Below are 17,632 nucleotides of genomic sequence, written 5' to 3'. Positions count from 1 at the left end.
TCTCTCTCTCTCTCTCTCTCTCTCTCTCTCTCTCTCTCTCTCTCTCTGTGTGTGTGTGTGTGTGTGTCTGTGTGTCTGTGTGTCTGTGTGTCTGTGTGTCTGTGTGTCTGTGTGTCTGTGTGTCTGAGTGCAGGTGCTCACAGAGGCCAGAATAGAGCACCGGAAACCCTGGAGGGAGAATTACAGGGAGTTCTGAGCTCTGGTCTTCTGCAAGAGTAGAGAATGCTCTTAACCAGTGAGAATCACTCCAGCCTTGCAACTGCTAATTTTATGCCTAGATATAAAATCAAACCAAAGGGCATCCATGCAGTTTGGATGTGGTTTCTTTCCCCAAAGGTTCACATGCTAAAATACTACTGAAAGGTGGTGGAGTTCTAAGAGGCAGGCCTAGTGATGTGTTAAATCCTCATCCCTCGGAACGGATGAGATCTAGTTGTGAGTGGGTCCGTTTCCTCAGGGTAGACTACTGTAAGAGAGAGAGCTGTACCCTCTGTGGTCTCTGGCTCCCTCTGCAGTTTTGTGATATCCCTCCCTCCTTCCCTCCTTCTGTCCCTCCCTCTCTCTCTCTCCCTCCCTCCCCCACCCGGCCCCTGTCCCTTTCTCTCCCTCCCCTCCCCCTCCCATCTAACCCCTTGTATCCCTGACACCTGACAGCTGCTATAAGGACCCTCACTTGAAGCTGTCATTGGTAAAGACTCCTTAGAAATCCAGAACTGTGAGGTGACTAAATCTCTTTCCTTTATAAGGAATCCAAAGTGGAATATTTTACCATAGCAACAAGGTAATTCTCTGCTGAGAAGCCTACACCCATGCTCTTGAATGGGTCCTAATTTCTTCTAAGCACCTCTCTTGCTCTTAAGCCTCATGTCCAAGCCCATATTAAAATATCGTTATTAAATCACAACTCTGCCTCCTAGGAATCCATGACAATATGGCCACGGAGATGTATCCAACACAGAGACCCCACCATAGCCTTCAGGCTAAATCTTAACCGCGATGGGCCACTACTATCTCTTAGTATCAATTCCCATTCTCCAGCCCACACTCTCTCAGCTCCACTTAACTTTCTCCTCTCTCAGTCTGCTTGTGTCTAGGCACCTTCAAACACCTCTCTCTCTCTCTCTCTCTCTCTCTCTCTCTCTCTCTCTCTCTCTCCCTCCCTCTCCCTCTCCCTCTCCCTCTCTCTTTCTCTCTCACTCCAACCCTTTGTCTATGCTAACCGAGTCCTACTAGGGCTTAATGCCTTGGCCCAATTATAACAAGAATACCATGGGTTGAGTGGCCAGTAGTCATTGGAAAGTCATTCTTCATTTGTTCCTTGGATCTGGAGATCCAAGGTTAGATGCCATCATAGCTGAGTTCTGGTGGCATCCCTCTTCCAATGCCAGATGCTGGTTTCTTGCAATGCACTCAAGTGGCAGAGGGAGCTAGGGAGTTTTCCTGAGCCTCTCTCAGGAAGGCATCGATTTCTTCTAGGAGCATAGCCCTTCTGAGCTCACTGCCTCCCAAACGTCCCCTTCCTTATTGTCATCCAAATTGGTTCAGCACAGGAATTCTGGAAGGCACAGCTATGTCTATGTGGCTCTGCCCTGGGTCCTTCACACCCTCCCGTATGCAAAATAGCTCTCTCCATTCCAGTAGCTCCAAAGCTCTTGTTCATCCCAGCATCAAGCAGTTTGATGTGTTCAGTTTTTCCAAGTCTGGGAACTCCCCACTGATCCATTAGGGATGGAAGGATGGAATCAGTCCTCCAGCTCACCAGGCTTGACCTCAGCAGATTCAACCAGCCAGCGATTAACAATATTAAATAACGGTGTCTGTACTGAGCATGTAGAGGTGGTGTAGTCATTATCCCTGAAACAATGCAGCCTAACAACCATTTGCACAGCGTTCATCCTCATTACCGGTCTTCCCGGCATGCTTTGCAGCAGTTGAGAGGCCGAGTAGAGGTTACCCAGAACTATCACAGCATTTTCAATCCCATTGAACATCCAGAGTGTAGCATCTGGAGGGGGTCTCGGAACCAACCCCCAGTATGACTTTACTAAAATAGTGACAATGATGCTGCCATGCATGGGTCTGCAGCTGAGAGCCTTGAGAACAGGTGAAGTATGTGGAAGTCCGTGGGCCTTTTGTCCCTCGTTCACCTGGAGCCCTCAGCTCTGGTGACTGCTGACAGATAACTGGCAGCTCCTTACACAGGGAGGGTGCTTTGGCTACTGGTGACTTGAATCCAACCTAAACCCCGGGGAGAACCGAAACATACCATGTTTACCATTAGAGACACAGTGGAAAGAGCTCTATAGCCATCTGGGGAAAGGCTAGAGAAAATGTACTTCCCAGAAGGATGGATAATCCCAGAAGGAAATGGACCTAGTCCCCTCTTCCAAGTTGCAGAGAAGAACTGAGACCCTTAAAGCACTGCACGGCGAAGCCTGCTTAGCAACCCTAACCTGGCCTGGTGGGGTCCACTGCATCCCAGAACCCAGCTCTCAGCAAGCCCACCTGAAACTACTGCCTTCAATCTTCAGATGCTGCCCGCAGCATCAACAGTCACCTTGAAGGCAGAGTTGCAGACAGTAGCCAGATTCACGGCCGTGACTGGTACAGGAATGCAGTGGGGTTTACAAGAAAGACCCACGCGGCATCCCTCTAAAGTATTCACTGTCATTTGATTGTGGTTAACTCCCAAGGGCTTATACTTTGAAAACTTGATCCGTACTGTGCTCATATTGAGGTGGGGAGACCTTGAAGACATGATGCCTTATGGGAGATGTTTGGGAGCACACCACTAGGACTGGTGCTAGTTCTCACAAAAGCACATTACAGCAAAAGCCGGACCCTGACCCTTGACCTGCTTTCTGCTTCCTGTCTGGCTGTGTGATCTCCTATTTCACGGGCAATCCCTCCATGATGTCATCACTTTAATATGATCCAGCTGAGGTTAATGGACTACATATGCAGATTTTGTTGTTCTTGTTAAAAGGGCATTTTGTTATAGTAACGGAAAATAGACTACGATAGTCCCAGAAAGAGGACTAGCTTTAGAACGGGGAAGGAGTGGGCTTGCTGTCTACAGTTAACTTGAGTGTTGAGACTGAATCAGGAAGGGACATTGTGGAATACGTTGGCTAGGAACGAATGTTGCAGACTACGCTGACCACTGTGATACGAGGCATAGACTGAGAACATGCCTGACTTCACTGATGGAGGAGCGATGAAAAATAGAATTAGCTATCATTCTTTACGATAAGAGTCAAAGCTGAAGCCACAGCTAGATCTAGGGGGCTGGTTGGACAGTACTGAAGAATCCAGCCTTTCTGGAGTTCACCTACTCAGTTCAAGGGAGGCAAAGACTCACCAGGTGCTTCCCGTTCTGTATGAGGCTACGGTCCTCATTCACCCAGTCCGGGATCATTAATTATGAGCAGACACGCTTCCCTGTGCCAGAGAATCAGAAGCAGGTGCCTTCAGCAAGCACACACCAGGGAGAGTGACAAGCAATAAATACACACACCCTGTAAGCACTTTAAAACAGTGCAAAGTGATGGAGGAAAACACTCCCTTCTCTAAGACACCTACAGGTGCTCACTGAGCCCACAGTTCACCGGATTTGCTATCAGGATTCTAGCAGCAGCCACACTAGGGAGGCTTCCTCTTAAACTGGTTCCCCACCGGCAATGCTCAGCAAAGCCAGGGGAGTGGGAAGACAGGAGAGGTCCTGCCCTGCCCTGCCCCAGGCTGCAGGCACCTGACTTGCTTCTTTGGAGGATGACAAGGCATGTCCATGAGATGTTAACAGCTGCGTTGTTTGGATGTTTTGTCCCTGAGGAGGGAATGATTGGGTTTGTCTCATGGTTTAAGGGCTTTCAATCTGTGTCGAGCCAGATCTGTTGCTTCTGGACTCTGCTGAGGTCATGTTGATAACAGGGAGAGAGACAGAGGGGCCCATAGATAAAGTACAGCCTGCAGTCCAGGCCACTAGTGACTTCTTTCCATTAGCTAGCTAGGTAGGCAGCAACTCCTAGTTCTCACATCTTTTTGAAATAGTGAAGCCAGCTGGGGACCAAACCTTCAGCTATGAGCCTGTAGGGACACTGAATAATAAGAGTACTCTTTGCAGACAGGAATCTTAAAGAGATTGTTCTGATCTTCTTCTATGTCAGTGGGTCTTTATGCGTGGATCAAGACCCATTTGGGGATCAAACATATCGCAGGGGTCGCATATCAGATATTACGCGTATCTGATGTTTACATTACGATTCATAACAGTAGCAAAATTATAGTTATAAAGTAGCAATGAAAGTAATTTTATGCTTGGAGGTCCCCAGAGCATGAGGCACTTGTATTAAAGGGTCTCAGCATCAGGAAGGTTCTCGATTTTCTCATTTCTCATTACTGTCTATTACTATATTTACAATAAGGTGAGGAAAACATCTTTGTAAATTAAAAGGTTGGCCTCTTTAACTTGAGTGGATAAAAAACTCATTTTAAACAAACAGGCAGACCCAACTGTAGGGTGATACTGTTTCCAGGTTACATAGCAACCTCACAAAAATAGGTCCTCAAGCCCTACAGACTTTCTCAAGGTTACACAGTAAACAAGTCTTAGTGTGTGTGAAAAGGATTCTTGAGTCCCTCTCTTCTAGCCCAGTGTGTGTTCCATTATTCCACAGGCCGCCTGGAGCTGACTTTGCTTCTCTTCATAGCTGATGCCTTCTGGAAGCTGCCAAGCACCTGCTATGGTTTAAAGGTGAAGTGCTCCACACAGACTCAGGTGTTGAAGCCCAGGTCCCCACGAAGTGGCGATATTTTGAAATTCTGAAAACTTTAGCAAGTAGGATCTACAGAGAGGAAGTCATTCACACAAGCATGGCCTTGGTGACATTTTGTCCCTGGCTCATCTCCTCCCCCATCCCTCCTCTCCCTCCCTCTCCCCCCTCTCCTTTCTGTCCACCATGAGTAGGAGTCCTGGCCACTACATGTTCTAAGTAACCATGGACTGAATCCTCTGGAAGAGTGAGCCAGGACATATCCTTCCTCCCCTAACATGTCTCTGTCAGGTGTGTTAGGCATAGCTACGCTGAAGTAGCCAATAGGATGCTCCAGGACCTAGCTGATGCCTCTATATCCCTCCCCCGTGATTCAGTCCCAATGGCATTTAGTGAACTCACCTTTCCCCCAAATCTGTCAACTCCCAGTCACTGTAGTAACTTGGAATCACTGAAGTAAAAGAAAGGTACAAGGCAATACGCAAGCAGCCAGCCTCAGAGGAGGCAGAACTGTGTTGGGACAGTAGCCCTTCACTCTGGACCCAGCCAGATGTTGTCCCTGATCATAACCAAGAGAAGTCAGACAGATACTCAAAGGTGGAGTGTGAGATTGCAAGAGACCAGCCTGATTCTCAAAAGATGTGTGTTCTCCATGAAGAGATAGTGGGCATGGCAAAATGAAAAATTAATTAATAATAGGGTGTGCATCTCCAGGAATGAGACAGGCGGCCCCTTCTGCCTTCTTTGGAACAAGATAGGGCTACTGCCCAGCTGATGAGAGATCCCAAGTCTACATTATCTCCTAGAGAGGGCACAGAAGGTTAGGGATTGGGGAGGGATGGGCACAGTGAAGATGGAGCCAGCTAGAAACAATACAACAACACAACAACACAACAATACAACAACACAAGCTTCAGTGGATGAATGGATGACACAGCAGTTCTGCAGGACATCAGGGATGTGGGGGGATGACTGCTGGTGGCTGAAATGTCAAGACCATCGTTAGAGAAAGAGGTGTTTTTGTCTTGAGTGGGTGTGCATGTGACCTGTAGGTTCATGTGTGTGTGCATGAAGGCCAGAGGTTGACTTCATGTATTTTCCTCAATTGCTTCTCAAATTTTCTGTTGTTCAAAAGAAGCTTTCTCATTGAACCTGGAGCTCACAGACCTGGCTAGACTGACTGGCCAGCAAACCCGAGGGATCTTCCTGCCTCTCTCTGTCCTCCTACCACTGGGATTACATGTGCACCATTGTCTGTGGCTTTTTAAGTAAGCACTAGGGATGGGAACTCAGAACCCCACGACTCACTCACACAGCGAGCCCTTTACCCACTGAGCAATCTCTGCAGTCCCAGGCTTGGAAGGTCCTTCAAGCGATCCTATTTGGAGAAGGTATGAACAACAGCTGAGGACCTTGCTTTGGGGGTGAGCCCTTTTTCTTTCAGATGTTGGTAGCTAGATTTCTGTCCTGGGCTTGTCATCAGGTCCCTAATTATCTCTCAACTGTGTCCTGAAAAGTGACAGATCTCCACAGCTGAACATGGAGCCTGGTGTCAGCACTGAGCACAGTGGCCAGTGCTGAAGACGCCTGGCTAACCAGGTCACTGAATACTGTGGTACATCCACAAGCACCTCTAGAATGTTCCTGGTGCTCAAGTCCAGCAGGGACACATAATTTGGCTCAAAATATGTTCTTAGTTGCCATTTGATTTTCTAGGGAGTGTGTTTCTGTCACCAGGACTATGGTGAATTCCCTGTGTACATCAACAGCTGAATAATGTCAACACTGATAACAAGGAAACATTCATGTGGCATTTTAGTGTCCACAAAGATGTCTGACATGTACACCCATCATTTATGAGTTACTCTCTTACCTGCAATGCACAAACATTCCCATATGACTGTCAAAGATTGTACTATCTCGTTTGCAATAAAAGCATGCCTGCAGTTACAGGTCCTGGGTGACAGCTGGTGCAGGGCCAGGCCTGGGGATACAGGTGACTCGCTTGTACTCTTTCATGTGACACCTTTATCTCCAAACCCTTCCAGCTTGGCAGAGTAGCCTTTAAATGTGGGACAAGAGCCTTGCACGGAGGCCTGGGAGTCTGTGCTCAGCTTCCATGTGACACCTGATGGGCATTGTTATGTTTTCTTTGTTCAAAGAACACAGGACTTTAGATTTAACCACAGAGCATCTGTGTGGTCTACAGAAGTTACCTTAGGTAACTTTAGTCACTGAACATGTATGAAAACAGGATCTCTATGGTAAGATCATTATGTAGGTAATGAAACACGGGGGTCCTTATAGCAAGGGGCCTAGTACACACCTGGTGTTCACCATGTGCTAACTACATTATAGTTGTTTCTAATCTTTTGAGATTTATTTTTATTCTATGTGTGTGGATATTTTGCCTGCATGAGTATCTATGGACCATGTGCATGCTGTGTCCAGGGAGACCGGAAAGAACACCAGATTCCCTGTATCTGTGGTGAGTGACGACTGTTACCTGGGATGCTCTATCAGTGCTGAATCCAGTCTCCATCTTGGCCAGCTATTTGGCCTTCTGGCCTCCAACCCCTCCTGTCCTCACTGACACCCATGAAGTCACCAGACTCCATCCCTCCATCTCTTTTCCATGCTGTAACTAGGCTTGGAACTCTCCCCTTCCTCCTCCCTCCCTTCTCCTGTCCTCCAGCTTCTCCCCTCTTCACTCTGTTTCTCCCAAAACAGGAGGTTTCTTAGCACCGGCCCAAGTCAATAATTTGTACATTTACAGATTTGTACGTTACAAAGCTCTGCTTTGAATCGACTCCCTGAACTTCTCATCAGAAGTCAAAAGTTCACGAATTTCTCCTTAATCTCACAATACATGTTCCTAAGAAATCTTAAATTCTAGAAATGGCCTTTGTAAGCTCACACTCCTTTTCAAAAAGAAAAAAAAAAGATATATAAATTACAAACATCCCGCCATGCCCAAAGAAAAAGCTCAGACAGTGACAGGCTCCTCCCCTTGCATCTCTGCTTCCCACACCGCGCCAGCCTCACCAGGGAACTTCTTATATTCTGTTTCACACGACAGGGAGAGCACAGAGCAGCAGTGCATCTTCACCTGCCTCTCCATCTCCACCCTGAAGGATGCTGTGAGCGTCCCCTGCTGTTTTATTCTTCTGCACAGGCTGCTTCCCTTTACCCTGTGGCCTGCAGTGTGAGTTCCCCTCCTGACCTGTTCTAGCCACCTCACACTGAGCTTTCAGAAAGCAGCCATTATTTCTCCTTCCAAGCCTCCCCTCAGCGCCTCTTCAACTGTAGTCTAAGCAAGAGTGTGTGAATGGCAAAACCTCGCTGTCCCCCTCTGGACGGACTCAGAACTGCTTTTTATTACAAGGGATTAAAGTGGCTGAGATCAACCTGTGTTACCCTAAAGCAAGACCAGAAACATGGCAGGGGCTGGGGCTGATTTCAGTACAGTCTGACGCAAGATGTAAAAATCTACTTCATCACAGGCCAGGGCTCAGTCAGCTGCTGGATCCTGGTCTCGGTTTGGTCCCTTTCCTTGGCCGCTTGGCAGAAGGGTTAGCTGGCCAGGACTTCCAGGTATTAGAGTTTCCTCCTAGCAGGAATTAAGCAGGTTCAAAAGCCAAACAAATTCACCTAGTGGCTTCATCCTACTGCCCATTTAGAAGGATCCGTAGTCCAAAACACTGTGTCCTATAATTGCCCATTCCTGTTGTCAATAACTTACAGCCCAATTAAAATACATGCACATGATAAACGGAAGCTAGTCAGAGAGGAGGGAGGGACGGAGGGAAGAGAGGGAGATAGAGGCAGAGACTGAAGAAACAAAACAGAAGAAAATCAATGTGAATGGTGGTTGTTTATTAGGCTTATGGGGGATATTTTCCTCTTAACTGTTTCATACACAACATTTATTACTTTTATAATAAAATTTGTCTTCAAAAACTTTAGGATAGATAATAAAGGACAATGATGAGGTTACTGGGGTCAACTGGGGAGTAGGGACGTGCCTGCTGGGCATCTGGAAGATGAGGAAGGCAAGTCCAGGTCAGTGGAGCAATGAGAAGACACAGGAGGAGGGAAGAAGCATGGGATGTGAGCAGGAAAACGGAACCGAGTAATTAGCATCAGCCCGGGATAGACTGAAGGGCAGGGGTGGGTCCAGAGAGACGGGCTCAGAAGTTTAGTCTCATGGTCTCTGTGTTCCTCGTTAACATCCACTGTGTTACACTTGACTGTTTACACTTGTGGCTCATTCAGAACCACAGTTCTCAGCACGGTGAGTAGCACACGCAGACCTCAACAGGCTCCTGGATCCTCTGAACCCTAATCCTCTGAGTTTAAGTCTGAGTTGAGTTTATTGTGTTAGATGCTTGGTTTCAAAAATTGGTGCTTGGAGCAGATCAGATGGCTCAGACAGTCAAGGTGCCTGCAGCCAAGGCAGACTACCAGGGTTCAGGCCTCTGAATCCAGGCAGAAAAAAAAAAATCCCTTTACTTGTAGGGTGGATTTCAGAATAGAAGTTCATCTGGAAATATTTAACAGACACTGAGCTAGACACTTTAGCTGCCTTAATGAATCCTACCCATACCCTGTAAGATACTGTTACACTCATTCACACACTGCTCTGTACTGTTAGGTAACACACCTCGGGTCACACAGCCATTAGACATTCCAGAGCATTCTGGAGACGGAGTCTGGAGTTAAAGAGGGGGAAGTAAAGAGACCAGACTGGTGCAGGGCCACGATCTAGATCCAGGAACTGGACCAGCTTCTTCTTATATAGGGGTTGCAGCCCTGCATAGATTGGATAGCTGACTGTGAGTGTCTTAAGAAATCTGGTAATAGTAAAAGGTTTCTGAATGTGCAATGACCAACAATTAATTCAAAATCAAACATGTAATGAATCCGAAGTGTATGTGGTGGCACGAGCTCATGCTATGTGGCACAGCTCCACGGCAGCCGTGGTTCTGAACACAGAACACATGCACTTTGTGCTGCAGGTGCTAACGCATGAGGTGACACTGAAGAATGCAGCCGGAAACGCCTAAGGTATGAGACACTGACTGGGTCATGAGTAACAGTGTCTCCACTGCACAAGGGATGCTTTCTGTTCTTATAGAAACATAACAGCTTAATTATGGACAACTGAGACTTCCCCATCACACTTCTTAGTGTGTTAAATTATTATAGCTTTTAATTATCTTGTGTTAGATGTTTGCTTTTAAAAACTGGTGTTTGGGGCTGGTGAGATGGTTCAGAAAGCCAAGATGCCTGCTGCTAAGGCTGACTACCCAAGTTCAGTCCTCTGAACCCACGTAGTAAAAGAAAGAACCAATTCCCCAAACTTGCCCTCAGATATCCACACACATGCTGTGATATGTGCACACACACACATATGTGTATATACACATGTACACATACACACAAATAATAAATAAAAAGTAATACAATTTTAATTGGTGTCTGAATTACTGATTTGAGTTTCATTTAGATATTATCAAATAAATTTCAGCCTGAACATAGAACAGAATTTCCAATGATTTCTGCAATCATCCTAAAAATACTTCTGCCATGTTTTACTGTGTATTTATGGAGGTAGTATCCTTAGTGTTGATGATTATAATATCAAAATCTTGACTAAAGGTGCAATGTCAAATATTAGTCAACATTTAATTTTAACGTAAAAATTACATATGCAGCTGCCTTACTGGTATGCAAAGACTCTCCTCCTTAATAAATCAAAAGATTGTATGTATCAAATAATTGTTTTAAAGTAAATTTCATTATGGTTTATGATCAATCAATATTTGATTTGTATTCTTATTTTATATATCTATAAACTCGGGTCACACAAAATTTGTCTGGTGAAAAGGCTAGGCTCACTGGGAAAACTGTTTAAGATCCCTAACATGGACTAGCACATCCCCAGGGAGTAGAAGTCAGAACGGGGGTTGGGAGGTGTGGTGCACTGCTCTGGCTGAGAGCTGCCTTGTTTCTTAGCAACCACATCCGATGTGGATGTGCTTACTACCTCCGATGACAACATGGGGCACATGGTACCCACAGGCACTAACCCTTACTTAGAATCTCTCCTGCTCATATGGAATAGGGCTGTGCGTCCTCTAGGCAGGATACGGTCAGCACCCACCTGGTCTCCTATCCACTGTATTCCTCATTAAAAGCCCCTTGGTCTGAATGAGTCCATGAAGATGCAGACACATCTGGCCCTCCATACACGTGTCACTCCATCCTGGCTCCAGTGAAACCACGATTGGGATGGAGGTGGGGGCGGCACAAAAGTGGCTTTGGTTTCCATATCAGTCACCAACCAGACCAGATCACCTCTGAAAATTTTGTTCCCTGCTCTGAGCCTCAAATTTCACCTGTGAATGGTTTGGGCTGGACAAGAGGATCTTTGCAGTCTAGGCTAGGCCTTTAGTTATATGTCCTTGTGCCATGAGGACCATGTACCCTCCTTGGTATTTCTATGGTCATGCTAAATAAGCAATTCCTTGTAAAGCCAGATAGGATATGTCTTGCTACTAGACTCTGAGGCCTCAGAGGCCAGGATCTGCCTGTCCTGTTGCCAGTAGGGTTTCCTGTGGCTGAGCCTACAGGAGCAATCAGTGTCCAGTGTCTGCCATGTCCTTTCCTTGCAGGACATTTTTCTCTCCATGGTTCAGAGCATCTGTTGATATGCCTTTATCCATCCTGCCAGTCACTCTTGAGAAGCCTCCTGGTTTTAGCAAGCAGGAGGAGCTGTGTTTATTGCTCAGCTGGACTTCCACAGGACCTCTGTCCTTGAGGCTCAGAGGAAGTGCTCCAAGGAAGGCCACAAACAGCAGCAATGATCCTTGTGTTGGCCGTGGCTCTACCTCCATCCCTAATCTCAGCCCCATGCCACAGTCTCATGGGAAAAAAGGCCTTACCTACCATAATGAGTAAGAACAGGTGGTAGTGCTTCCTGAAGCAAGATCATGTCCAAAATGACCACTACCTTGTCACTTCCCCACTCAGGGGATCCCAAAATTGGTCCTTGAGATCCACGGTTTCAATGTAGTCTGTGTGCAGCATCTCCTTCAAAATTAAAACAGGAGACACCCAACCAAAATAAACTATCATTTGTTCCAGACATAACACTCCTGGGAATGTACCAGAAAGATTCTATGCCAGGGCACCCCAAAGACACATGAACATGTCCATTTATTATAGAATTAGTCACAATTAGCCAAGATATGGAGCCAGTCTAGATGGTCACCAACAGATAGAGTGAGAAACACGTGCACGGTGGTGTTTATTCTGCCATAAAGAACAGAAGTGTCATCTGCAGGAAAATGAGTGGACAGAGAGATCGCTGTGCTAAGTTAAACAGGACAAAGACTGCATGTGTTCTCCCCTATGCAGAATCTGAATAAGTTATGGAAGCAGGAAGAGAGTCGGTCGTGCTGGAGGACGGAAGAGTCTACAGGGAATGGAAGCAAGAGAGGGAAACAGCAAACAGAAAAGAGTGACAAATATGTAAGTTTTTTCTTATAGATAGAGAACCAAGATTTATATACACACATGCACACATACACACATGCACATATGCATGCACACACACAAGCACACATGCGCACCCACATGCATGCACACACATACACACATGCACACATGCATGCACGCACACACAAGCACACATACACATATGCACACACACATATGCACGCATCAGCTCGTGCATACACACAGGGTATGAAAACAGAAGCAGAAATCATTTAGGGAAGGAAAGAGGAAGCAGTAGCAAGCTACCTAACAGCATCAGATCGCCTCACCCATCCATGCAAGAAAGATCTCTTTTGGTTAAAAACATTACTCTGAAAAAACATACCGAGAGTGTTCCCACATCCTTTGTTCACTTCAAGGACAACGGGTCACCAAATGTCAGCAAAGCTCACAACCAGAGACTAAGAATAATGTGTCTACTGCTCTCTTCCTCCTGCCCCCTGACCAGGCTCTGCCCCTAGTCAAGGCATCGCAGACCCTGGATGTTTCTTGCCAGGCACATTTAGAAAACAGTGTCACCCTCAGGTGACATCTCTGCTTCCACACAACTGGCCCTTTCTGAGCTCACAGTTCCAAAGCAGGCCTGGGAGTACTAGATCCACTAATGCAGTTTATGAGCTCCTGCTTAGCAGTCTGGAAGCTTCTCAGCTCCTCTCCTGCTGAGCCAGCCTTGAAGTCAGAGAGAAATCTGCTTCTTGGGCATCGTTAATGAAAGTTTCACTGTGTAAGTCAGCGGGAAACAGGGCATGGAGCTGTGTGCCCTCATCCTGGAGATGCTTCCGCATACGAGATAACCGACTAATCATTAACTAGGTACACTACCAGGTTAGCTGATCACTAACTAGGTACACTACCAGGTTAGCTGTTCTCAGTCCTAGCTGGTGGCCTGAAGATGGGTTACAACAATCCCTTTGAAGAAGTTTGGAAGAAGGATACAGAATTTACTTCAAGTCATTTTGAGATCTTCCCAATGACACTGCAAGTATCAATAGTCCTTCAGGGCATGGGACACAAATGCTCTGCTCACATTCATGAAACCACCGGTGTGGGACAGTGAAGCTTGCCAGTGTGAGCTAACTGCACACGCTGCCTAACCATCTGACTTAGCACCGGAGAGTCAAGTGCTCAGACGTGCCACCTCGAGCTATCAGCTACTGTTGCATAAACACTGCACAGAATGTTCCCAACCTTAGAGATTCTTTAACTACCCCAAGTGCTCCATCTCCATGGCAAACATTTTACCTCTTATGTTAAAATTCCTAGATAAACTAGTTCAGCTCTCTGAATCATTTAGCTTTAACTGAAATATGAAAGGGGGAACCCTACAACTTTTAAAATTCCTTTTAAGTTTTTATTGTTTATTTTCACACGTATAGGTGTTTTACCTGCATGTATGTCTGCATACCACATGCCGACAGAGCCAGAGAGGGTGTTAGATCCCCTGAGACTGGACTTACAGATGTTTGTGAGCCACCATGTGGGCGCTAGGAATTGAATCCAGGTACTCTAGAAATGCCAGCGCATGTAATTGCTGAGCCATGACTCCAGCCTCCAAATTCACAGTTTTTAATGGCACGTAAGTCACTATGAAGATGGTCATGACTGTCCTGAGACACGTGACAGAACAGTCAATGCATGATGGAACACACCCTGATGATGGACACATTTAGACCGGATGTAAGACCAATGAAATCCACTCCCCATAACAAGCACAGGTAGCAGAACCATGTAGAAGGCAATGGGATTTGTTGTTGCAATGTAAGGCTAAGGGATGACAAAGCCCTTCCCAGCCTGTGTGTGAAGAGAGGAAGGAGGAAGCAGCCTTTACTGAAGCAACGATGAATGTGAACGCAGAGAAAGCAGAGAAGTGTGTTATTCACACACATGGGCTAAGCCTCATATGCAATCATGTGCTATGCTGCGGTGTGGCCTTTAATCCCAGCACTCAGGAGGCAGGGATCTCCGAGTTAATCTCTGAGTTTAAGGCCAGCCTGATCTATGGAGCTAGTTCTAGGACAGATAGGGCTACACAGAGAAACCTAGAGCCATGACAGGTGGAGCTAGTCTCCCAAGAAGACATTACAGTTCTGGAAATTTAGCAGACTACTTGACAGGACAAGCTGGAGCCAGGAATCCGATGGGCCAATGGTGGGAATAAGGGGAGGGGACGATGCACACCTTAGCTCAGCTTAAACATAAACCTTACGTCAAGACCTGAAGAGAGTTTGGGGGCACAGGACTCTTTTGTTGTTGTTCCTCTTCCTAATGTGATCATATTGAACAAGTCTTTTGTGAATGTGTGCATATTCGTCTGTTTGTGTGTGTGTGTGTGTGTGTGTGTGTGTGTGTGTGTGTGTGCGCGCACGTGCGTGCTTGTGGAGGTCAATCTCCAAATACTCCCTCAGGAGCTGCTCACTTTGGTATTTGGGTCTTCCGTGGGATCTCCGATTAGGCTAGTATCTTAGTTAGGGTTTTACTGCTGTGAACAGACATGACCAAGGCAATTCTTATAAGGACAATCTTTAATTGGGGCTGGCTTACAGGTTCAGAGGTTCAGTCCATTATCCTCAAGGTGGGAACATGGCAGCATCCAGACAGGTATGGTACAGGAGGAGCTGAGAGTTCAATATTTTCATCTGAAGGCTGGTAGCAGAATACTGACTTCCAGGCAGCTAGGATGAGGGTCTTAAAGCCCACACCCACAGTGATACACCTACTCCAACCAGGTCACAACTCCAAATAGTACAACTCCCTGATCCAAGCACATACAAACCATCCCAGCTAGGTTGGTTGGCCAGTGAGTTCCAGTCCCTGAGGGCCACCAGTCTTTTCCTCTCAAGCATTAGGATTACAAATGGCTGCCACCAAGCCCAGCTTCTTATGAGAATCCTGGGGACTGAACTCAGGCTCACAAGCACTTTGCCCACTGAGATTTCTCCTCATTTGTCTCTTTCATTGTCATATTGGTGGACAAGCGGACAAGCTGTGGCACTGCCAGAACCCGAACTCTGTCCCTAACAACTTCCGAAGAATCTCTACGCTGATTCTCTAAACCAGTGGGCGGTTTCCTGATTTCATGGGAACTGCATACTACACTGTGGTCTTTCACTTCAGTGAGTATTTGGAAATGCTTTAACCTAGACAGACTGCACGAGACAGGGAAGGATACCACCCTCTCAAGACTGTCCTTTTGCCAGTTAAACTTCTTCCCCCAAACAAACCTGGGCTTCTCGCATAATGTCTCTGACAATTTGTACCTCTGTCCTCTAGGGGGCAGCACCGACCTCATTAGGACTACAGCTAATTTCTCAGAGAAGCAAAGCTGGAAAGGTCAGGTAAGCAGTGTATTTTGATCCCTTTCCTGTCACTGGTTCCTTGAGAACAGGAAGGGTACAGGACACATCACAGTCACAACATGACAATCGACACAGAGATGCACAGTAGAAATGTCCATGGCCTGAACCCATCAGGACTCTGTTGTCCCTTTCAACATGTTACAAGTGCTTCATAATTTCCTTCTCAACCGAAGAGCCAGGAAGAGACCTCAGAATCACTGTTTGTTTCAGCACCTTCATTTTCTACAGCGTCCCTGCCAGTGCCAGCAGCAGCTGCAGACCAGAGCATTGTCTAAGAACAGCAGGCTCCCTCCTTGCCAGCCCTGCCTGCAGGCTGCTGTGGTTTGTTAATGTCACACTAGGGGGCGGGGGACACCTAAAGCAAAACCCCAGTTACTCAAAGATAACCACAGACTCCAGATGCTGCTGTATGTAAACTGGGGGCTGGGGAGGGAGCAGAGCATCAGTTCAGAACCACCACCACAGCAACAAGCAGCCCTGGACCCTTGCCTTCCGGTTCTGGCCCTCCTCCTCTCCTCTGCCTAGTGGCTGTCTGGACTTCATTACCTTCATGAGTGTCCAACGAGGAGGCCACCCAAAGCTGAAGAAGGGATTGATTGAACAATCGATCGTTCAGGAATGAGAAAAACTGAAACCAGGCTCAGCCCATATCTCTGACGGTCTGAGCCAGTCTCCAGGGAGCTCACAGTGTGGCCTTGTCCCTTTGTCATGGACAGTCATCAGAGCTGTGGGCAGGATGGCTCAACCCCTTAGCCCACAGGCACCACTTCCGGGCCCTCACTTCCTTCCTTCACTATGCATTGTTTAAAGAAAAAGATGAAGTCTTAAGACATCCGGGAACCACCCACCTCCCGACTTCAGGGTAAATCCTTTTCTTTTGCTTCCTTCAGGACCCAGCTGACACACGCCTGCCTGCCATGCCATGCCAATGCCAAGCTGGGAGTACCACAGCTTTCTGCTGCCCTGTCTTAAAAGAGCTGTAAGCATCAGGATGTGACTCTTTCATCTTATCTCTCAAACCCAGCAAGGGGCCTGGCATGCAGAGCTCACTCAATATGTGTTTGGGGTCTGAAGGAGCAAAGAGGCAGTGAAGCAAACTATGAAAGTGACAGCTTGCAACGGGTAAGCACAGAGGCCTTCTCAATTTTCAGATATGCTCTTAACTTCATGATGGCTACTGCCACCAAGGCATATGGCATGACAGATGACATCCTTAGAGAGTAAGAGGTATATTTGTAAACCATACTTTTTCCCCCTGTGAAGCACAGGCTTCGTTATGTTAAGCATCAAGCTGCAGAGTCAGAAAAACACAGGTTCAGATTCTAGTCTTATCTAGTTTGAGCTACCGATGGCGTTCAAACTCTGCTGGGACTGTGCACTTGTCCAGTGTCATCCCTCATGACGCTCAGGTTGCCCACCATGGGCTAGGGTGTTTGAATGCTTTGTCCCCATCTGCTGATGCTGCTTTGGAAGCTTCCGAAACCTGTTAGACATGAGGCTTAGCAGACATCTGTAGAAGGGTAGGGCTGGCCAAAGCGCTGTGCTCCCTGGGATGACGGGTGCAGGCCATGCCACTGGCTCCCACCACCAACGATAAAAGCCAGTGCTCCCACAAGCCTTCCCCACTGGAAGCCAAAAGAAATCTTCCTGCCTTTGCATTACTTCTCTTCAGGTATTTGACTGAAGCAAAGAGAAAACTAAGCATCATGCAGCTCTACTCGTTTTTATTGCTGGTTACTAAGCCGAGTCCCAGACGGTGCTAGAACAGCCAGACAGCCCAGCTCCTCCTCCTCTACCCTTGAGATGAGGGCATGGACCTCACAACACAAAGCAAGCTCAAGGTTTAGGACAAAGCAAGAGGTGCCCCAGTTAGTCGAATGAGTTAGAATCCCATTTACAGAGAAGCCATTCTCCTCCCCCCCCCCCCCCGGTTGGGGGCTG

General features: G+C 47.0%; 1 protein-coding gene across 1 annotated transcript in view; it reads right to left on the bottom strand.

Moving 5' to 3' along the window:
* Positions 1 to 16,292, bottom strand: part of Cracr2a (calcium release activated channel regulator 2A) — an 88,198-nt gene extending 71,906 nt beyond the window's left edge. Inside the window, exon 1 of the mRNA XM_028754489.1 lies at positions 16,238 to 16,292. Within this exon, the coding sequence (XP_028610322.1) occupies positions 16,238 to 16,243 (6 nt within the window). The 5' untranslated portion in view covers positions 16,244 to 16,292. The remainder of the gene's footprint in view (positions 1 to 16,237) is intronic.
* Between the last annotated feature and the right edge of the window lie 1,340 nt (positions 16,293 to 17,632).

This window comes from Grammomys surdaster, unplaced genomic scaffold, assembly GCF_004785775.1.
Source record: "Grammomys surdaster isolate TR1022 unplaced genomic scaffold, NIH_TR_1.0 126013, whole genome shotgun sequence".
NCBI lineage: Eukaryota > Metazoa > Chordata > Mammalia > Rodentia > Muridae > Grammomys > Grammomys surdaster.
Note: the sequence above shows the minus strand (reverse complement) of the source record. Positions and strands in the feature narration are given on the sequence as shown.